Source organism: Cucumis melo, chromosome 1 (genome assembly GCF_025177605.1).
Source record: "Cucumis melo cultivar AY chromosome 1, USDA_Cmelo_AY_1.0, whole genome shotgun sequence".
NCBI lineage: Eukaryota > Viridiplantae > Streptophyta > Magnoliopsida > Cucurbitales > Cucurbitaceae > Cucumis > Cucumis melo.
In genome coordinates, this window is record NC_066857.1 from 34,955,024 (window position 1) to 34,978,562 (window position 23,539).

General features: G+C 34.3%; 3 protein-coding genes across 4 annotated transcripts; 1 reads left to right on the forward strand and 2 right to left on the reverse strand.

Annotated features, from left to right (window-relative positions):
- The first annotated feature begins 683 nt into the window (after positions 1–683).
- LOC103499856 (uncharacterized) lies at positions 684–3,988 on the forward strand. 2 transcript variants are annotated; one of them, XM_008462981.3, is made up of 5 exons: positions 684–1,121; positions 2,135–2,352; positions 2,911–3,039; positions 3,382–3,513; positions 3,619–3,988. In XM_008462981.3, the coding sequence occupies exons 1-5, from the start codon at positions 812–814 to the stop codon at positions 3,730–3,732; spliced, it is 903 nt and encodes a 300-aa protein (XP_008461203.2). In that variant the 5' UTR covers positions 684–811; the 3' UTR covers positions 3,733–3,988. The 2 variants fall into 2 exon arrangements, with proteins under 2 accessions (XP_008461203.2, XP_008461204.1); XM_008462982.3 differs by having other exon boundaries at positions 726–1,121; positions 2,152–2,352.
- Positions 3,989–4,141: 153 nt separating this feature from the next.
- On the reverse strand, positions 4,142–23,417 carry LOC103499853 (nudix hydrolase 3-like). Its single transcript, XM_051088537.1, has 22 exons — positions 23,267–23,417; positions 22,017–22,094; positions 20,657–20,830; positions 20,411–20,506; positions 19,326–19,413; positions 18,130–18,263; positions 17,586–17,667; positions 12,011–12,097; positions 10,447–10,553; positions 10,012–10,183; positions 9,658–9,911; positions 9,475–9,556; positions 8,596–8,661; positions 8,106–8,183; positions 7,848–7,943; positions 6,430–6,536; positions 6,149–6,317; positions 5,628–5,711; positions 5,430–5,524; positions 5,262–5,352; positions 5,030–5,176; positions 4,142–4,451 (listed from the first exon to the last, which is right to left on the reverse strand). The coding sequence occupies exons 1-22, from the start codon at positions 23,308–23,310 to the stop codon at positions 4,380–4,382; spliced, it is 2,403 nt and encodes an 800-aa protein (XP_050944494.1). The 5' UTR covers positions 23,311–23,417; the 3' UTR covers positions 4,142–4,379.
- Positions 10,494–16,047, reverse strand: LOC103499852 (cell division cycle 5-like protein). Its single transcript, XM_051088533.1, has 3 exons — positions 12,718–16,047; positions 12,011–12,097; positions 10,494–10,553 (listed from the first exon to the last, which is right to left on the reverse strand). The coding sequence occupies exons 1-2, from the start codon at positions 15,767–15,769 to the stop codon at positions 12,072–12,074; spliced, it is 3,078 nt and encodes a 1,025-aa protein (XP_050944490.1). The 5' UTR covers positions 15,770–16,047; the 3' UTR covers positions 10,494–10,553; positions 12,011–12,071.
- Positions 23,418–23,539: the final 122 nt, after the last annotated feature.

The window sequence follows — 23,539 nt, forward strand, 5'->3', positions numbered from 1 at the left end:
CGAGTTGTATCTATCTTTGTGCAATCTATCTAAACGTAAAATCACAAAGTATCACATAAAAAAATTTTATTTTAAAAAATGAAGAATGTGATATATAATGCATTAAACTTAAAGTTAACTAGGTGTACGTGTTTTAAGGGACTTATACAACAAAAAGTGTGTATTAAGTCCTAGATTATTATAGTTGAGTTATAATAGTTAGTATTTGGAGTATAATTTATTTTAGTTTGAACTTATAACATTATATATGTTTGAGATAGAAAATATTTTAAAGAAAGAAATCGTAAATAAATAATGAAGGTCAAATAATAATAAACTATTACAAATAGTAAGTATGTTAGGGATAGTTGCAAATGTAACAATTATATTCAAGTATATAGCAACATTTTAAAAAAATTGCAAATATAGTAAAATCTGTCAAAATCTATCAATAATAGGAGTCTATCAGACCATGTAGCAAATATTGATCTATCACTAATAGAAGTCTATCACTCATAGATTTTTCAATATTTACAATTTTTTTAAAATATTGGTACGCACTTAATAATTATTCTAAAAATTGATATGTTATTAGTCTAACATACACTTAGCCCAAATATTGTTAAGCGTTAGGGTTGTATAAGGCCCATTAATTCCTTAAAGAACAAGCCCATCAGGCCCACAAACAATTTCCCGATAGGACGATCGGGGTAGCCATAGCCACAGAACTAATGGCTTATCTTCTTCTCCGCCACTCACTGTCCCATTTCTGCTTATACAATCCCCACAACAATGTCTTCTCTACCTCAACTGGTTAATTTCCTTCTCAGCCATGGCCGCCGCAATTTCCTTTACAATCACTAACCCTTCTCTCTGTTCTCAACTCTCTAAACCCGTTTCTAGATTTGGGGCTCGCCGTCTCAGAATCATGGCTGCGGCTACCGGAACTAAGGTGGTGCCTGCCGTGATTGTTGGAAGTGGCCGCGTTGGGAGGGCGCTGCTGGATATGGGAAACGGCGAAGATGTTTTGGTGAAGAGAGGCGAGTCGGTGCCTCTTGATTTTTCGGGTCCGATTCTTGTGTGTACAAGAAATGATGATCTTGAGGCTGTTCTTGAAGCTACTCCTCGATCGAGATGGAACGGTATGATCGCTGAATTGTGTCTACTGTCTTGTTTTTCTTACTTTCTTTCTTTCTTTTTTTCTATCTTAATGGGAATGAAGTCTTTATAATTGATATGGCGACATTATGCTTCACTTCCATACCGGTTTAGGAGTATTTCAGACCGATCAAATTAAGCTTATAAAATCTACTTCTACTCACGAAAAAGTTTCTATGTTGTGCCAATTGCCATCTTTTCAGAAAAAGAAAAAATCAAAGTCAAAATTTGGAAACTAAGCTCAGTAACCATTTCATTTTACGTTCTTGGTTTTTGAAAATTAAGCCCATATCCTTCTAATTTCTTGCTCTGATTTGCATATTTTTACTTAAATTCCAAAAACAAAAATAAGTTCTTTAAAACTGCTCATGTTTTAGAATTTGAATTGTTTAGATGGAAAAGCAAGAAATTTTTAGGTCGTCAAGTGGCTGCCTAATGGGCTTGAAAAAAGAGTTTTCAAAACATGTTTTGTTTTTTAGAAGTTAACTAGGAGTTCAAGTTCTTCTTTAGTAAAAAATAATGTAGAAATCATAATTGAAAATTTACGAAGAAGCAAGCATTAATTTCAATAACATAAATCTAAAAACGAAAGCGTGGGCCTTAATTTTTGGTTTTGTTTCGAAGTTTTAGCATCTTGGACTTTCTTGTTTGGAAGTTTTTCATTGCCTAGCCTATGAACTTAGATTCTGCTTAAGTTTTTGGCACAGTGGTTATGATATCACTCATCAGAGTATCGAATACTTTCAAACCCTACAACTTCATTTCCTTCCAATTGATATTTATAAGTCACACATGGACTTCTAAATCATTTTAATATTTAAACGTACCTGAAAGAAGCTTTCATACCCTATACTAAACTTTGGGATAGTGGTACTTCAACATTTCTCATACAACATTTGGATTTAGGAAGAAAAAAGGTATTCTTATTTGGAAAATGGCATCATATAATGGCTTGTGCTCTGTTTTTTCTTGGCAATGGATATTGACAATCTAGCAGATTTGGTTTTTTTCCAGAATGGAATGCTGGACCCTTGGTATGAAAGCAAAGGTCTAAAGGATGCTAATCAAGTGTTAGCATATTTTGCTATCTCAAAGCTCGGAGAGGCTCCAGTGGATGGAATAACAGATACCAATCCTGAAGGACTGACAGCAGCGTACGGAAAATGGGCATCTGCCGTAGCAGGAAGGCTCAATGCTGCAGGCCTCTCCTGTAAGGTACAAATGTGCCTCTCTTATGTTGTAAACTTCAAATTGTGTTGACAGCTTCTTTCTCTGCTGTACTGTATGCGCATTTGTGCAAGTGGTGTAAGATTGAAGTTAACCTGGGCTGTTTCAATCTTTTCAGTTTTGATTCATTGTGGAAAATTATGCTTTGTTCGAAACATAAACAACGAACTGTTTCATGAGTATTCTTTTGGAAAACTATTGGAAGATCTTGAATTTGTGATGTGACGGTTTGAGAAACTGTTGGAATGTCTTGCATTCGTACTTACGTTATTTGTGACTTTTGACCCTAGAATTTAGAGAGGTACGTTATAGAAATTCTCTAATTTTACTGGCATCTTTGAATCTCTTCTCCCTAATGATACAACCGATCTCCTCTGCTCATAAATGTAGCTGAACACACTGTTAGTGAGTCATATCCATCTCTGGGTTGATTTCACTACACTTTATTTTCTGTCTCGTTGATTGTTGATCTTTTAATAGAAACACGTCATTTCTTTGTAGTTTTTTTATTCAACGTAGGCATTAACTTTGGAGGTTATGTTTTAGGTTCTTGGTAAGGAAGCATTTGAGAAACAAATGTTGGAGAAGCTGATTTGGATTTCTGCATTTATGCTTGTTGGAGCACGTCATCCAGGTGCCACAGTGGGTGCTGTGGAGAAGGATTATCGCTCTGAAGTAAGAATCCTTTGTTCACACAACAAGTTGACTGCAAATTTTCTTCAATTATGTCTATTTAGTTCAATATAGAATCTGTTAGATATTATACCGCAAAAGGTCTTTCTTGGTCTAAACGTTCAAATTCCCAACTTGTAAAGTGATATTGATTGATTCTTCAATCAGATGGAGTGCTTATTAACTTGCAAATCTCTTCAATTCTTCTTGCAACAAAGGATTACCCAATTATCTGTAGTCTCTTACAACAGTCTCCATTACTGAAATGTTGAACACCCAAACAGTTGTTATCTTCCGTTAAAACTGATATGAAATGGTCAATCTAATCCATATTTATAACTGCAGGTTTCTAGTCTCATTGCAGAACTCGCATGCGCAGCTGCAGCTGAAAGGCAGTTGGTGTTCGAAGAAGGTATAGAGGAAAGATTATGTGCATATTCTCGGGCTGTCGCTCACTTCCCGACTGCAGTAAAAGAGGTAAATTAGAATAAAAAAAGGAGCTATTGGAGCTTCTGAATATCACCATTCTTTCCTTTTTTTTCTTTTTTTTTTTTTGGGCTAACAATTCTTTTATTTCCACAGTTCAAGTGGCGAAACGGGTGGTTCTATTCTCTGTCTGAAAAAGCCATTGCTGCAGGAAAACCTGACCCTTGCCCCCTCCATACTGCTTGGCTTAAGGAGCTGAAGGTTGTCTAGGAATGACCCTGTATTGCTATTAAGTGGATTTCCTGTTTCACAACCGTTGGCTAATTCAAGTGAAAACGTTTTTCCTTCCTTTGAGAAGTAGATTTTGTACCTATATTCATCCTAATCTAGAAATCAGCTCTTTCTGCTGGTGATAGAGGAAGTCATCACCTGTACCATCCTGAATTTATTGACAGAAAAATGGATCGATAATGTTATGAGATTCAAGGGAAGTGAAAAATAAAAAGGAAACTTCAAATTTAAGTAACCACCGGCATTAGAGCATGTGGAGGAATATTGTAACACGATGGTGAAGAAATATGGAGATTGAACTACATCTAAAATTTAAAATACCGAGGAGGTTAAAAATACTTCTTCCTATTTAAAGGGATGTAAAGTAGATAAATAAAGCTCTGTGATAGGCAATGGAAACATCAATGCATTTTATTTGAAAATATAGTTGCTCCTCAAAGATGGGAGATACATCCAATTTATTATTGCACACCAAGCAATAATACCCCAATTGCTACCTGATGGACAATGGAAATATTAATGCATTTTATTAACAGAATAACTACTCCCCAAAGATGGGAGGTACATGCAAAATATTATCACACACCACCATAGTTATCTTATTCCAAGTTGCCTCCGGTAGTCCTTCAGCAAAAAGGCCGCTTCTTTCCCAATACTTCTTCGGCAATCGGAAACTCAGGAGCTATATCCACGGGTACCTGAAATTGCAAGGTTAATGAGAAATAGTTTAGATACAAGAATATTGATATAATATTAAATTTATAATGAACAACGCCCGTTTAAGTTTTAGGCAAGTTATAAACTTTCTTATGATGCATTTCATTGGAGTAGAATTTGTTGATTTCTCTTTTCAAAAACCACATATATTAAGCACAATTCCGTTTGTCTCAAAATCTACAACCTTCAAGTTTTCATTAATGGAATATAGGCACGAAAAACGTTCAAGTTTACTTTAATAAATCAAATAGAAGTGTCAACTCAATAACCAATATTCAATAAGGAACACAACTCAATATTTATTTAACGTTAACACCTTAGCTCAACGGTAAATAGCATGGACTTCCATCCTAGAGGTTAGAGGTTCAATCTCTCATCCTCACAACTGTTGTGTTTTATCGAACAAATTTGAAACCAATTTATATTATACAATATTTCATCAATAGGAGTCGATAATTATTGTAAAATATGAAGATATATGGTCTTAATGTAATTACTAAAAATTTCAAACCTTGTAATAGTAAATCTGTGTTATTTGTTGTCGCTCGCTAATGTTTACCTGGATTCGTTCTAAATTTTGCAATGCTACTTTCAATGGTTCTGATATAACACCGTATTTCTGAAGAAGCAAATTTGCTGACTCCTTGTCACCTTTTGCCTGTATGGTTAGTATTTCCCTACTCAGGCTTTCAACTGCATCTCCCACCTTAAAAAGAAAAAGAAAAGATTTCTAGTACTTAGCAGGGAATCTAACTCATTAGAAGATCAAATTTTGATGTTTAGAGCTGTACCTTGTCAAAATCAACAGAAAAAGTTTCATCTGAATTGAAAATGAAGGCTTCTTTCTCATATAGCCAATTGAACAGCAACGCCTGTCCCTTTCTGCCATTAAACCGAAAGTCTAAGATACTATGCAAGAAAACAAAAGCGGAAGAAACAATGTCATACTGTTAGCTTACCCATGAGCCTCTGATAAGCCGAAACGTACTGACCGGAAACATCCTGCTAGGATAGTAGTATATACGGACTTCAATGACATTCCTGGTAGCAAGCCCTGGTTGAAATTCCAACATATAGAATAAGTAAATAGATGGTTAGAAAATCTAAGAAAATTCTGTCATTAAGAAGAAGGTTCTTTTATCCAAATATTAACCAACCTGGAGGGTAAGGAACCTCAGTGCCCAAAGGCCTACAGTGTCAGCTTTTGCCTCCTCCATAGCCGAGTGGAGTTCTTGCAGTTCCTGTAACAATAAATAAAAATAAGATATACTAGAAAGATCTTCAATAAAATCTCGAATAGAAAATAGATGTCAAGAGTCTGAAGCGAGCTCCTAATCCTTTAACACATTCTTGTAAACTAAGGTCATTAGATAGCCAATCTAGACGAGAGATTGTATAACTTTCAGAATAAGAAAGGCTCCACTTATTATTAGCTTTTCATAATTAAAAAAGAAAAAAGAAAAGGGGGAAAAAAGCACATGCAAACTGAAACTGATATTTTCTCAAGGGCTACATTCATATCCAGGATAATAAAATAAAATATATCAAACAAAAAATTTGAAGTGCTCAACTAACAAATCGCACAGTTGTTTTTTGTCTCAGTATATGGGTAATATATCCAGAAAAAAGAAAGGGATGATAAGCAAATATATCAAAACAGAATATGTATGGTACTAACCAATCTCACGGTAGTTTCTTTACCATCCGGTAGTGTTATGGTATGAGGTCCAATGCCATGGCAACACTCATGGCAAATTACATGAGTAAAATAAGAATCAAAATCCACAAACCCACGTTGCTCATTCGTAATACAAGCATCAGCAATAGGCTGAAGAGTATGCTTGAACCTAGAAAAATGTGAAACAAGTATGTTTATATGTCCAGTAATCTCCCATAAAAAATACTCCAAAACTGGATAAGATGATAAAACTTAATCCATGGCCAAGAAATATGCAGTACTTGGCCTCTGAAATATTCTTAAGCATAACCATTGATGTTCCTCGGTCTTTCACAATTCGCTCGTCATTGGGCAAGTTGAAAGCAACAACCTGAGGACCCTTAACATCCTGATAAAATGCCAACAAATCAATCTCAATTTCAAACAGACATAATTTATAGATTAGCACGGTTTGTCGCTTAGAAGATCAATAATTCATGTAGAAACTACTGGTCTCCACAAGCATTAGAAATTAACATTCAATTTCTTTGTAGTAATTCCAAATTCAGTATAGTTAGCCCCTCTAAGAGTAAGAATAATTTATGTAGAGAAGAACTTGAAGTACTACCCTTTCCTAGGCTGTAATAGAAACTGATGTGACTGAGAAGCTTCAATCCATAGTAAAATTTGAGTTATCTTTTTTCTTTGATAAGAGAATTACAATTTGGAAAATGAGAGTTGAACATTGGAGGAAAAAGAAAAGGAAAAAAAAAAAAAAATAGAACCAAGCAGTACAAAAACCTCAAACTCACAAAACTTGAAAACCAAGTGACAGAAACCCTAGGTATTAGACGTTCAGAGAGGAGATTTTGGGAATGTGCCTCAATAAGAGAGCGATTGAAATTCTTTTATGCATAGGTTAGATTGCTTCATCTTCGTGGTACTGATATCAGAATTCCCTGTCTGCTTCCGTCTCTTTCTAACTCATGGAAGGCTGCTTTTTCAAACAAGTAAGAAGTTTTTCTATGGGCTCCTTATTTAGTTGTTAAAACAAGCAAAATGGCTTCATCCTTTCGCCTATCGTTCTTGCCTATTTGGGTTAAGCTTATCAACCTTTTGAATTATCATTTTTCTATGCTTCAAAAATGTCAGGAACGGCTGATTTTGGGATTTCATGGAAATTTTTTGAAGAATAAAGCTAAAAAAGCTATTGATCAAGGTAGTTTTGTATTATGTTGTTGTAGTTCCAGTCTTCCAGATATGAGCCTACAACTACTCTCAGAAATTTTGCTCAGCTACGGGAAGCCTGGCCTTATTTATCTTGGATTGAGTTTCTTAAAAGTTAAATCTATGTTCTTTTGTAATTATTCTCCTCTCCCAACTATTAAATCCCTTAATTGGAGAGTGTTTCTGTAACTTTAAGAGATACCCAGGTAGGAGCATTGTAAATCCATGCTCTGATGCTCTGTTTCAGTTTCTATACTTAAGTTTAAATCCCAGCCATCTCTTCTCTGTACAAATACCATTTTCTAGTAATGGACATATTTCTGATGATGTTTGAATCGGGCTGAGTTAGGACAAGTAAGACACACAAGATATACTTCTATATCCACAATTCTTTTTCAGTATAAAATTTATGTACATAAAACTACGGAAAAGCATGTCTATAATACATTAGCCTAATATGCGAACCTGTGAAAATCATAAAAAACTAACTCACCCCAGCATTATAGACAAGCTGAACAACACGGATTGGAGCGGCACTAACATTTTTTGATTTGTATGCATCGTCCATAGGGAGATTTTGTTCCAAGACCTATAAGAAGAACTTCACTATAGTAATTTCTCAAGGGGGGAAAACTTTGCCCTTTCTTGGGGAAAGATCAAAAAATCACCTTCGACTTTTTTTTTTTTTTTTTGTTGGGGGGGGGGGGGGGGGAGAAAGTAATTGTAGCATGGACAATTCAGAAAAAAATACCTGCAAATTATCCCCAAACAATTTTACTTGAGCAGTTCCTTTATCATCCCGAATTGCAACGAAAGCTTCAAATGTAGCCTAATACCATTAAAAAGTTTAGCATCGGCAATATATCTAGGTGTAAATTGAAATAAAAAAAAAAAAAACTAGTAGTTTCAAAGCCAGTAAATTCAAATTTAATACATAAAACTAGAACCAGATGGAATAGTAATTAAGCCTCATTTAATGGAAGGAACTGCAGCAATCAGAAAATTTAAATTCGATCTAAAACCTGGCACCAGATAGAATTCCAAATAGGAACCACAAAGTGGAGGTATCACAGCTCCATGCTCTCATTTTAGAGGAAAAAAGAGTTTTGTCTTGGGAGAAGAAAGTTCTCCAAAGAATTTCAAGCCACCGAACAAACATATGGCTGCCTGAATCCGGCTTATTTCTAGAAGGTAGAAACAATCAACGTCCAAGCAAAATAAATAGCTGAATTATTAGGTACCTTATACCCAAAAATTGAATCTTCATAAGTCTCATACGGACCAATGGTAATATCCAACTCTGAGTCCTACAACCAAAGACACCAATTCAGAAAGTATCAATTAGAAGTTTGTGGGTTTTGTAGGGGGAAAACACTGTGTGAGAGAAATAAACATCAAGTTCAAATGCTCTAATACTTGCATATATACATTATTAGTATGAAAAACTTGCAATCTATTGGAAAACTTGAAAAATCGTACTAATACAAAGAACACAAAATGAACTATTATCACTTACTCTTTTATTTTCTTTGCAATAGAATCTAAATCGAGATGCTGGTAAAACTCAATTACATCCACTATTAAATTCCAAAAATTAGATAGATCATATGTAGCAATGACCAATTAATATAATATGCTATATTTATTTAAGCTAAATAATTCATCAATAAGAAAACGAAAATGTGCAAAACCTGTCATGAGCAAGAAAGAGAATACTAACGACAGAAATTCTTGCAATAGTGTACAACATACTTTGTTATTGTTCAAATCAACGGAAATTCTTTTACATTCAAGTCTTTTAATAATTTTTTTCTGATTGGAGGACTTTTATTTTGTAGGTTGCTTCACTTTTGTAGCTTTTAGGCAGGGAAAACCTTGTCACCCAACCCCCTATGTAACATTGTCAGTTTCTTGTGAGTGTGGGCCAATACATTGCAAACGGGGACTGTACCCAAGAAATTCCTATACATCCCCATTTCGTATCACCGTTGCTAGCAATCCACATCTAACAAGTTAACTAGATATATAATATATTCTTTTCTAGAAACTAGATATATAATACATTCACGCCAAGACTTTGTAAATGTAACCATGTAACCATTACAAACTCGGTAACTAACCAATTCCATCCATGCTATATCTGATTCATAGTAATCATTTGAGAGGAAGGCACTGGCCTTGGTTTGCAATAACCTCTTCAAACTACAGAAAGCAAAAGGATTCAGAGAACATTGTAAGCAGAATACAGTAGATTCAGATATTAATAAAATAAAATTAGAATGTAAAATTGTGAAAAATTTGACCTGGGAGAGCTAGTTATATCCCCTGCTTTATGCAATAACTCAGCAGCTTTTGATAGGAAAGAACTATATTCTTGGGAAAAAGGTATGCCATACAAATCAAAAGTAGAACCCTCCATGTGATTTGTGCTATCGAGACCGCCATTGCAAATAGACAAATCTAAATTATATTCACTGCGTCTTTTGATGACACTGAAGAATCCTGTAACAAAGCTTTGCTGATCCTTTGTCAGACTGTCCTTCCATAATTCGAATTCCTACAAGATTGTAACAAGTTAGACTTGCTGCATCTTAAATCCTCTTTCTTTTATACATACGTATATCAATTTTTTCCCTATCAAGCACTCATTGCATTACCATCTTGTCCATGTCAGGCGGGTAGAAGTTTGCACCAGGAGGTATCTTTGATGGAAATGCAGCTTTATATTCCAGGCCTTTCCACCCCCTAACTTGCCTAGTGGCTTCAGGAACCAAAATTATTGCCGAATCTGCAGTAGTCAGATATGCCTCATTTTCATCGAGGGAAGACCTGTTGAACATGGAAACTTATTTATTGGGGAAAAATTATCAATACACAGCAGCATTTAAGAAAGCATAATAGCTGAGAAGTGATTAAGAAAATGTAAACAAATTAGATTAGCAGACACTGCAAAAATGCAGTTAGCAGCAATTTTCGACAAGCCCACCAATTGGCGCTGCATTAACACATGCATAAGAAGAAGTGCATAAACATTCAAGAACTCAGACATTAAAAGAAATTGGAAAAAAATTACTATTCTAAAGAAGAGATACCATGGAGTCTTATTAATCCTATAATAGGCCCACTTCAATTCGTCTAACTCTGATAGAGCAGCACTATTCTCCAACCAATCTCTTAAATATGGATTACTGTACCAAACCTGAACAAGATAATAAAAAACAATAAATTTAGAATAACTAATCACCATCAATCAGTTGCCTAAAAAGCAAACCAGCTCGTTAACAATTCTTTTATTTTCAGACGGAAAAATAGAAACAAAATATGGATAAAGTCAGTCTCCTCTTTTTATAAGAAATAGAGATATAAACAATATGGATTATTCAGTTTTTTTCGTGGATGCAACCACTTGTCCATTTACATTTGGCTTATTTCTTCTCTTTTGTGGGTCCTTACCAATTAAAATTTGGTTCCACTTCCAACCAATATTAGTAAAAAAAAAACTCAATAGTTTGAATTTCCTTGACCCAAATTATATATATATAGATAAATAATATAGTAGTACTTCTCTCTATTCAAACTCCAACTTCAAAATAATATAAGCAAACTTGATATTAGAAATTTTGTTCTTATTCTACATTTAGAAAAAAAATGATTCTCCCTCATTCTACTAAGTAATGAGAGGCCCTATCGTGCTTTCATCCCCCATGCAAAAAATGACTTTCTATGACCTTCCATAACTAAAAAATTGCCACCATTTTACAGAAAAAATTAATAAAAGAATCTCAAACATTCAGGCGCTGCCTTTACTGAAAGTTGATACGGCTGGCATCTAGTTAAACATCGGGGCACATCTATGATGTAATAATCTGATAGGAATCACACTGGAGGAGAAATTGGAGAGCCTTCTCCCTAGGCCCCTACTCTCCCAGTTCCAATCATTAAACACTAGCTAAATAGTTGCCTAACCTCAAACTCTCTAATCCACATTGTTTACAATCACTCTAACAAACTTTCTACATAATGACATACTCCCTATCAACCAACCTACATATCAGTACTCCATCCTTGAAACACACTTCACCCTTAGTATGGTATGATAGATAAACGTTCTCCCAACAAAAATTTGTTGCAGGATCAAAATAAGCCAGAGTTTAAACATCCCAAATCCAAATCCAATCAACTTGAAAATCCAAATACTCACTTAACTCAATCCCCTAACAAACTAGGAAATGATGAATATTCCACCGACAACCAGCAAATACAGGCTTAAAAACTCAAATTATTCATACACTGCCTGATTGGTAGGGCTTAATATGCTAAAACATAATCCAGCAGCCTTGAAGTATATGGTATCTGCTAAAATTATCTCAACCATCATTTGTTTTCATTGCAATCACAGAATTGATTATATTAAACCATGTCAACGTATATTCTCCTCACATCTTAGAAGAAACTCAATCTCTGAACTAGTTTTGTGATTGGAATCAACTATGGCAAGGAATTCTCACATGGGGTGACCATTATTCATTAATCAAACACATTTTAGAACTTTATAGCTTAGCCAGATATCGTATCTTTCCTAGGCCCACAAAATTAAAACAAGCAAAATGTAAAAGTCTCCCCAACAAGATAATATCATATAATATATATGCTCACCTGCAGGTGAAATATTTTATCTATCAATGCCGCAGCTTTGATAACCAAAGCTAGAACCTCTTTATTTGCATCTGTAAGCCCTGCCAACTACAGAGAACAAAACAATCATTGTTTTAAGGCATACATGGTAGAAGGAAAACAGTCATTTGTTCCATCTATATCTATACGATATATAAAAGGGCTATGAGGAGAGGATCTTTATATATCCATTTACTTCATTTTAAATTATACCCACCATTTTAATTATCGGTTATTTTTTAAAAAACTTAAAACCTTCAAAAGTTGGAGAATCCATTAAATTAAACTCTTGGAAAAAGTAAACCCTAAACCCTAAACCCAAATGAGGGACAGTGATAGAAATTAACCAGTATAATGTCATCAATCCTCTTCCATAAGAAGCTTGAATAAAATCTTCATTAAAAGAAAATCCAACAAAAAGAAAGCAATACAAATCTTGTGCATCATCCTTAATGGTTGTTTCAGCACGCCATATTTGCCTCTAGAGATAAACTTGTAAGAAGCAGCCTTCTTATTGGAATTCAGATCTAAACCCCTGTGGAGGTCTCTACTCACCTTCTCTTCTTAGATTAAATCTATAACACTATATAATGGAATCAACAATTCTCTCTTATCCCACCCGAAAAACAAGCCACAGAACAACCTGAATCATCTCTACATTGTCTAGACATTTGATTCCATTGTTTCACCTTCGTTGCGAGGAAGTTCCCCATTGCCATCATTCACAGGGCCATCCTCATAAGAAGATGCATGTGCAGCCGCATCCAGATTAATTGAACACACATCTGAGTTATTTTTAGTTTCAATCACAGGCTGCTGAGTTTCGACATCTTTGACTTCCTCAACAATATCAGTACTACATTTAGAATTTTCAATAGCTGCACCATCAACTGAATCTGAAGTGCCATTTGCAGCAGGGCCCAAGAGTTCTTGAGAAGGAACATCAATGGTTTGACTTTTAACAGACTCTTCAAAGCCACTGTCTGGCAGTGATGCACCTCCCACTGCAGAAGGTAGTTTGTTATCAGATAAATCAATATCCAAATTCACTGCTACGCTTTCTTTTTCAGCGTCGATATCCATGGCATCATTAGCTTCATGTTCATGTCCCACTGACGAGTTCGGTTGTTCACCTGTTAATTCAACAGAGGTGGTAACAGGCACTGAATTTTCACAATTGACTGCTGCTACTGATGCAGACATGACTTCAGAACTATCAGCATTTTCTCCAACTGTTTGGTTAGCCTCAGCCTCAGCCAACTGAAGAGTGCGACTCTCCGCAGCGATATCTTCTTCCTTTTGTGCCTGTGCCTTGCGATCAACCATGATTTTCTGCATCTTTTCCAAGTCCTCTAAAAGTTTTCCATAACGTAGCTGAAGAGTTCTCTCCAGCTCTTTTTGTTTTTGAACCTCCTCCCAGATACCACTAATCCTGTGTGAAGCAGCTGACATCTCTTGCTTTTGAAGAGCTTCAAAGCACTCCAGCTCTGTAGCTGCAGTGTCTATCTGCTTGAAAGTTGCCTCAATTTGTGGCCAAAGGCTTTGTTTTGCCCGTGTCTCATAGCCATGTGTGAGAACTTTAACCTTCTTCTCCAACCGGACAGCCTTCTCAGTATCCTCATCCATTTTCTTTTTAACATACTCAAATTCATCCTGCAAGGCGGGTAATTTCTCATGGTTTCCAGCAACGCTTGAAAGTCCATAAGCATTCCTAGTGGGGAAGTACATAAGATCATTCAAGCAGGTTTTGTGTGCTTCCACAAACTCATCTAAGGATTCATTTTCATGCCCCATTGCAGCACACAGATACCGAGCCTCTTCCTTTATCAAATAATCGGCCTCCTCCATCTCAGTATCTTCGAAATCATCTATTGTGGGGATGACTGCATTAGGTCCATTTCCAGTGCGCTTGGAACCCTTCTTTTTCTCCTTGTTGACCTTTTCGTCGATTGGATACTTTGCGTTATCATGCTCTAACAGAGCAAGAAGTTCCTTTCTTATCATTTCATCAGCTTGCTCAATAGGGGTAGGTGGAACAAATGAACTCTTGTCTCCATCAGCTCTCATCAAAGAATTTCTAATAAGTTCCGAAGAAGCAGTAGGAGGCCGAGGAAGCTCCCTCTGTAGCACTTTTGATCTTTTCCTAAGCAAAGCCTGCTGCCTTGCTTCTTCCTCAGCTCGTTCTCTAGCAATCCTATCAGACATGTCCTCTTCAATCATCTCCTCAAGTTCTTCTTTGTCTTCTGGAATTGGTTGCATAACTACCTGGTACTCATTCTTAGGCTGTGGAAGATTTCCTAATCCTAGGCTAAGATTCCTTCTCAAGTCAGCTTGTCTTTGAGACTCCAGTTTTGCACTATCATGTGCATCCATATCTTCATTGATACGTAACTCATCTCTAATAGGTGTACCTTTTGGAGTCATGCCAAACGAGTAAGCATCCCTAGCTGGTGTCATGCCACTCCGTGGAGTGAGACCAACACCACCAGGAGTTGCTGAGGGTGTTAACATAGGATTTGGTGTTTGAATCTCCTTCTTCCTTGGGGTGACTCCTGAAAAATCTGAAGGATGCAGCTCTGGATTCTCTCCGCCCAATAATGGAGTCTGAGATTCTCTCAGCCTAGCAAGGTTTTCTGCCTCCATCATTATAGCATCACCCTTCCCTGCCGGCGTCCTTTGGGGAGTTCGAAAAGGTGTCATTCCTTGTCGTGGTGTCTGTGCATAATTTGCAAGCAGAGCTCGTGTAGCGCCGCTTCCCTCTGCAAGCTCTTCATTACCAGCGAGAAGATCACTTGCATATCCCATCTTTGCAATTTCCTCCAATTCATGGTCTGAAATTTGAGGTGCAGGCAGCATAAGTTTAGATCTTTTCCGCACCATTTCTGGGTCATTCAGCTTATTTGCTTGCAGTACAGCTGATGGAGCATCTTGTCTCTGAGCAATTTTATTCTTTGCAATATCTTGCTTTCTTAATTGGGCTTCTACATCAATCCTTCTTTTTCCTTCAAGTTCTTCAATTGTTGTTGGAAACTTGGGCTGTTCCACTGGTCTATCTTCCTCACTAACATCAAAAAATCCTGGAGGAGGCCTTTTCTCAAAAGGAATTTCAGCATTGTAATCTATTCCTTTTCTCTTTCTCTTCCGCTGTCGAGTATCAATCCCTGCAGCTTTTAGCTCTCTTCTTTTTTGCAACGAAGCAAGCCTCCTGGCCTCTTCAAGTTGTTTCTCTCGGGCTTTCCTTTTTGCCTTCTTTCCCCTAGTATTTGCTAACCTTGCTCGTGCTTCAGAAAGCATTTCCTTTTCATCCTCGTCCATGTCAACAGGATCGGGACGTGCAGGCTTTGATTCTGGGTTCGGGTCAATTTCTCCAGGGCGCAATTTTCTTGGGTCATCTCCTGGTTCGTAGTTGTCATCCTTAATACAAGCAGCATCAAGAAGCTTCTCATACCGCTCGAGACACTGGGATGGAGTACGTCCAACAATGGGTGCAATAGTTCTCCACTGGGTTGGCATGAGCTTAGCAAGATGGAGTAGCTTCTCATCCTCCTCTCTTGTCCACTCAGTCTTTTTAATGGAGGGGTCAAGCCACTCATACCATCGAGCCTTGCACTGCTTAGCAGATTTCCTAACAAGGAGCGAGGAAATTCGAGCCCACTGGTTTTTGCCATATTTCATAACCGCAGCTTTAAGGATCTCATCTTCCGTGTTCTTCCACACACCACCTTTGATCATAATCCTCATTTTGCCTGAGCTTTAAGATTTACCCTGTTTCAAACTAAGCGTGTGGAGATGCTAGGGCTTTGCAGGAGAAGGGGCAGACGAAGAAGAAGCCACAGAGGGGAAGACAAACGGCGGCAGACCGGAGATCGGGTGAGAGAGAGTGAGAGATAGGTATAGATGAACGGAACTCGTAAGAGAGACGGCGATGGGGAAGAGAGAGAGATGACGGAACGGAAAATGGCGCTTAATTATCATTTATTAAATAGTTCAATTTAAATTATAGTAAAAAAAAATTATGTACCAACCAAAATATCAAAAAAACAAATATGAAACATATTGTTAATATATATGTTATGCATCTAAAATTCTACCATATGGTCCATATTTATTTACAATATCTATGATATATATAATAGGAAAATTATCAAAAATAAAAGATTTTGAAAAAATATCTATATTAAAAAAAAAGAAAAATCTTGGTCAAAATTTTCTATTTTTAAGTCAATTTGATCCCACCTTACTATCCACTCAACTCTTTTTCCTCAATTTCCTAACACAATCCAATAGAAAATTTAACTCCCTCGAATTAGGTTGGATAATCCGCATTGGTCAAATGATATTTTTGTTCCCATTTGTCTTTTAATTTTTTTAATATGCTCATTTTACCTTCAAGATGACACCTCTTCATGTTAGCTATGTATCTTTCATTCTTGTTATCTTATGTTTTATCATCAATTTAATTTTACATTTCACGATGGTAACAAAACACTCTTTCAAATCTACACCTCACACCTTATGATAACGTCCTAACAATAAACTATCTCCTCTCTATACATATGAGAAGGTCGATTTGAATTTTTTGAAATAGTAAAACAGGAAAGTATCATTCACTAGTATATCTAAATTTTATTTCTAGTTTTTACATTTTTTTTTACCAGCAGTGAATTGTTGCTTCTTCCTCATTTTGTTTTTCCACTATTTGTTTTCAATTTGTGTTTATTTGTTTGATTTTGTGTTTTGGACTTTTGAAAATATTTGATTTAGAGTTATATTTGTTTTGTTGATTTGTTTAATTTCTTTTAAAGTAGCCAGGGATTTAGGGTATAAAAAAAAATAAAATTTTGCTATTTTAGTTATCATCTATTTTAAAGAGTCATCGTCTATCTTAGTTAATTTATGTTTTTTTTTCTATACACTTTAGCAACTCATTCAATTTTACATTTATTTCTATCTGTGTGTAGTTAGAAAAGAAATCTTTTCTTATTGGATACGAGGATAAAAAAGGAAGAAGAATAAACAAATCGATATTAATTAATTTGATAGATTCAGTGATCGAGACACCTTACGCACACCTCAACTAATGTTAGAGGACAACATTTGATGTCGAAGAAAACAACATTTTGCTATCATTTTTTTTAATAACTTAAAACATCAAAAGCTTTAAAAGAGTAAAATCCTTGAATGTGAATAATGTCCTGGAAAACAATTGAGATAACCTTAACTTATAAGTTGAATAGATACAATTGGTGCATTAGGATGTGGCCATATAAAAAACATTATAATAAATTATTAAATATTCAAGAATTAAAACACAACTATATATATATATATATATAATATTTGTTTAATTTGTTACATACTAAAAGTTAATTATAGTTTATAAAATTTAATTAAACCACAAGTTTCTTGTTTGTACGAACTTTTTAAGTAGTCAATCTACTGTAACATCATCTTAACTAACTTATTAATCCAAAAATCTAAGCTATTAAATGAAGATAAATTCACATATCATATTACATAAGTAAGAAACATCTAAAAAATTAAAAAATGAGGCTACCTCAACATTGAGTGGAACAGAAGCATAACGTTGTAGTTGCTTTTTTAAAGTCAAACTCCGTGCCACATTGTCCACTTTGTACCTAAATATAAATTTACACAGATAAAAAATGGCCAAGTGAAAAGGTAACTTTGCCAGTCCAAAATCAAGAAGGGAAATTCTTCAAATCCTAGAGGCTTCAATCTTAGCTGCATGTGAGTGTAAATTATCGTGTCATGTAGAATATATTATTGTTGCATGTAAAAGATTGAAGCATAGTAGCCTTACATCTTACTGTTCACCACAACAATAGATTACAGTTTACTCTTGTTCAAGAGTACTCTCTCCTTCTTTTGTTTTGTGACAAGGAAACAAAAATATTGCAGTTCATTTTATGGAAAGACACAAAAGAAAAAGAAAAGAACATGTGGATGAGTGATCACCATGAATTCCACCATTTCTCTGAATTATACAAATTTCATCGTGTAGAAAATAATATCTTGTCCTCGAGAATATTATGCCTGTCAAGAGAAGTCTATGCTAACAGATACTTCTAAAAGAGTACCTTTGTGTAATTATGTCAAAAAGTTGACCATATTGCCCGTCGACATCATATGGGACATACTCAGAGTTTTGACTTCCAAGTAAGCTTTTATACTTCAAATAATGGATATATTTAACAGCAGAAACTTCTGATTCCTACATCAAAATTTAAACCAAAAATTTAAATTCAATGTCTCATGCAGTTCAGTTTCTGATGCATTCTGGCCTTCACTGCTTTAAGCACAAAGTTCATTGAAGTGCAATACAAGTTTAAGCATGGGCCGAAGAGAAGTAACAAAGACATGCAAACATATAATATATACACTTTTTTTTTCCTTTTTTTTTATGGGACAACTGTTTAACTATACTCCATTTGGTAGTCGAGGGAAAATTCTAGAATATTAAAACTCATATAGGCTTTTACTAGCTACTTGACTTGAACTCGTTCTCTTTAAGCTTTTTACTATTCGTTTTATTGCTAGACCAGACAATGTGGTTGAATATTATGAATCTTTTAACAAAAATGAATCGATAAAATTTAAAAAGAAACCTACACAGTTATATGTCGCAAAGACCTAATGGTTAAATTTCGTCATTTTTAACCTTGTTGCCCCAAACTTTTCTATCTACACCTTTCTCGTTGATCTCATGTCCATTATCAAAGTCAAAAGCTCAAAGCACATCCAATATGGTATCCTACCAAGAGCTAATAAATTTACGAGAATTTCAATCCAATCACTACAAGAAATCGAAGTTCTTCTGACATCAGAAAGCAATATGTCAAGACAGGTTCATGCCCCCGACGCACGGCTTACGGTGTCGGCAGAAGTCCTTGTTTTCCGATGTCTCTTACTCGACGAAATTTTATGCATCGGAAGAACTCCGATTTCTTGTAGTGAACTAACAAATGTTTAATCGAGTAAAAAACAAAATTAATTGAGGAAGAAATAATATTTTAGGAGCTTGAACACAAGACCTCTTCTATAATACCATTTTAAATCACTAATTGAACCATAGGTTTAAGCTAATAGGTGATGGTAAATTTAATGTTATGTCAACACTTTAACAAAACCTAAGCACGTAATTGATTCTCTCTACTACCTTTCCACCTCACGGCCCTCGCAAAAAATTTAGAAGTTCAAATACGTTTGCATCGGGGTGGGATTCATACATCTAGCTCGGATTAAATGACAGGCAAATAGATGATTAACCACCAACCTGAAGCGTAAAAGCCTCCAAAGGGATTGGATCCAATGTTGTTACCAAATACACATCCGTAATTTTTTCACCATTTGTGATGCGGACACTGTATATCAATCCAAAGCTAACTCAGAAGAAATAACAGACAATACAACACAGGTATAGGTATCATCTCTATGTTAAAAAAAGAAAAAAAAAATAGAATTAAACTACTAATATAATGTGGCAACGTACACCCAGCAAATACCATTTTAAAAGATGCCATGTTATATGTTATTCGATTCCTACCATGCAAGATAAAAAAGTCACTGACGTTATCTTTTAAATATTGTAGGATAGCATTTAAAGATGTCCTCAATTATATATTTCTATGGCTAAAAGAGTTGATTCAGACCTAAAAATATTGCAGAATGTGGATGAATATGCATACCGCTTGTTGATGATCAAGGAAGTAGAGAAGATTTAAGGCAAAAATCAAGATAATTGTTTTAATAAAGTCCCTGTAGTTCTAAATGCAATCTTAAAGTTCTCTTCATAAGAAAAGAAGAGATTCGAAGTTTTTTTTTTTTGAAAAGGAAACAGAGTTTTTTAATTGATATAATGATATAAAAGGACGATTTTAATAAGACAACTAAAAACCGAATAATGATTCCAAGAACGAAAACAAAAGAGACTACCCCAAAACTGAAGAAGCTAAATCCAAGCTAAACGAACAGATGACAACCAACAACATTACAAAAACGCCCCAAAACCAAGACAAAAACAAACTTTCAAAATCGAAAGTGACTTTCAAGAGGAGCAGAACAGGGTTTGAGAGGAAACATGAGCTAATCTTCAAGGAAACAAATGTCTTGCATAATCCTGAAAAACTTCAAACCAAGATTATGATCCATTCTTTAACAATGGATCTTAAGTGAGCAGGAATTTCGGAATGGGGCAATGGGGTTTTTCAAAGTTTCAAACCATAGACTTTAGAAACGGGACAATGTTTATTTTCAGAAACCAAAATCAGATAGTAACCAAAAAAAAACTAATCACGGGGGAACGGAGGAAAGGATATAAAAAACCAAATCATATGCAATGTCTAAAAAAATTATGGTTACTTGGAATTATTCGCTAACGTCTCACGAAGAGAATCGAATATCATTTCAAATGCATCCTTTGGAAGAATAACTCCAAGCTCTTTTTGAAGCTTCCTCCTGAAATAAATACATACAGATTCCTTTCTTATTCTTTCAATATCAAATGATTGAGAAAGCAGAAGAAATGGAATGAAACACGTGGTGCCATATTGCCAAAGCAGATCAGTGAGGTGAAAAATAAAGACAATCAATAATCAACAATGTTACCTAGCAGTCACAAGTGATGAATCCCCAGCAGCTATTTGACCGGCAGTAGATACATTCCATAACCCAGGCCACGATTCCTGGCAGTTGCCGGCACTACGTAGTTGAAGAAGTAATTCTTGTGTACTCTCAGCAAAAATCCACACATGAACAGCCCGATTGTAGTCCTCAACTCCCCTGTATTGTCAAGTAAACAATCATTCTCTGTAACAAAATTCTTCCGATTGATGCAGAAAGATAGAAAAACCAAAGGATCGTACAAAAAGCGACTCCGATCAATTTGCAATTGAAAAAGTGGGATTAATAACACATAAAAGAGAAAGAGTACAGTGATGTTTATGTTCTTCTTCATCGAATTACTTCTTTTGGGTTCCGATTCCAAAAAAACACTCTTTTCCTCACATTGTTGTTTCTCCTAGCTACATAGACCAACATTTGCAATCCATTAGATGATCAGGAACTTTGTTTGTTACATCTTTGAATCATAATCGTCTCGCTCATTCTTCTGTTCTTAACTGTATTGAGTTTTTAAGCTGACTCTTATTAATTTTTGTTTTATCTTTTTATTATTTTATTGCAGCTTAATAAAATTATATTTACATGAAAACTTCTTCCTTTTCTTTTATTTTTATTTTTTATGTCAAATTTAACTGTACAGAGTATAGTAAAATTTAAGATTCTGTACCATTGATATACTTTATTGATCTCGTTTCTATATTACTATAATCCAAAATTTTACTATATTTTATAAATATTTTAATTTATTTTATTTTATTTAAAAATATCTTTTTCTTTCCATTTTTTTTAATTTATTTTTTCATTTTGTAAGTGCAATTTTTAGAAATATTATTTTTATTTTATTGGAACTACATTTGGTAGTTAAGTTAATAATAAAGAGTCGTTTGCAAAGATGACAAAAAAAATTATGATAACAGAACTCATATCACTATATTTTTTAAATTGCAAAACGTTCTACTTTTTAAAAATTTTTTATTTCTCTTAATAAAAGGCTTAATTAATTTCTAAATTTATATTAAATATATTTATTCTTTTTACAAAATTCAGGATTTAACGATTTTAGAAAATTAGAAGACATTTAAATCATTCAAATATAAATTTAAAATTATAACATTAAATGTCATTCGTCTAATCTTTTTAACCCAAATAACATTCCTAACATCTTTTTGGAAAGACATTTAGTTCATGTTTATGTTTTATAATTAAAACACTCAATTCAAACATGTATTTTGTTTTATTACATTACAACTTCATCCCATTACGAATCATCAAACATTCTTTAAATGAATAAATATAATATAATAAAACAAAATAAAAACAATGTAAGATTTTAAAAATCACTTACATTCGGGAGACCTTCATCTTGGAAATACCGAGTCGATTGTGGTACCTTGGGAAGTCGATGTTGCAGCACCTCAATTTGCTGCAACAAGCCAAAAGCATTAATGTTATTGTTTTCTACGTATTTCAGTTGGACAATCATATTGAACCCTTTTTACTCTCGGTTGATTGCCAGATCGGTAAATATTGTGACATTGTAACATTTTATTATATTTGTAAATATTTTTATAATTTCATCATTTAAAATGATTATTTTCAGATTTATAATCTTTTTATTATTATACTAAATTATAGACTCGACACTTAAATTTTATTGTTTCATTTTGATTTGTGGTTAGATTAACCATGAATAGTTTATATGGTTTAATACATCCATGATAAAAACTAAATTCTAACTTTTATAAATTAAAAGAATGAGAGTTAAATTATGACTTTCTTTCGCGATATTAAATTTACAATTTAACTTACACTATATATAAGAATAAAAAATGTCCGATATGAAGTTTACGAGTATCAATTACTAAGTTTTGACCATTCATAAATATTTCAAAAGTATCCATATTTAAGAAGTCATTGTCACACAATTTTAGACCAATAATTTAATGAACTTTAAAGAAGCTCGTACTTCTCAAATTAGATTTTCAATCGATAAAATTTAATTTATCATCTATAGATTACTCATATCAAACAAAAATAGTAAAATAAATAATATTATATATATATTAATATTTTATTTTCATGTTCACTACGTCAAATAAAAGTCAAAGCAAGTGCAGCTCAACATGGTATTCGTCCCTTAAAGTCAAAGGTTCAATTTCTCACTCTAGAGTCTTCAGTAATCTTTCAAAAAACATATCTTTCAAAATTGAGCCTATGAACATTTTTAGATGTCATCAAAGTATATTGATAATGTAATTGACATAACTTTCCATCATAAAAATTGGAGGCTTGATTCTCTACATACTCACGATTATTATACTAAACAAAAAACAATATATATATATATATATATGTGTGTGTATCAATTAATACCCCATCGAGTTATGTTCAGATTAGTTAACTTGACACCATGTTCATGGAAGTTTTACTTGTCATTTTTCTTTCACGTGAAAAACTATGAGCTAAATTTTGAGGTCGTGACAAGGAAGAAGACCAACAACGTCGCAACAATCAAAATTGAAAAGGAAAAAACATTGGATGTGAAATGTGAATGAGAATAAAGATTGGGATATAATTAAAGAGAAAAATGGATGCCTGTATTTGGAAATTCGAGTCTTGTCTCCATGAGGCTCCGCCATTGATGAACTCTCTAATAATAATTATATGGACGCTATAACTCTCCCAACTCTTATTTATCAATGATAATTGGATAACCAACCCTCTCTCTTCACAAACTTATATATACTTTTTTTTTTCACTTTTTAAATAGTAATAATAATAATATATGTTTTGAATTTTCTTTAGATAACTATATATATATATATATATATATATATATATATATATATATATACACACACACCGATG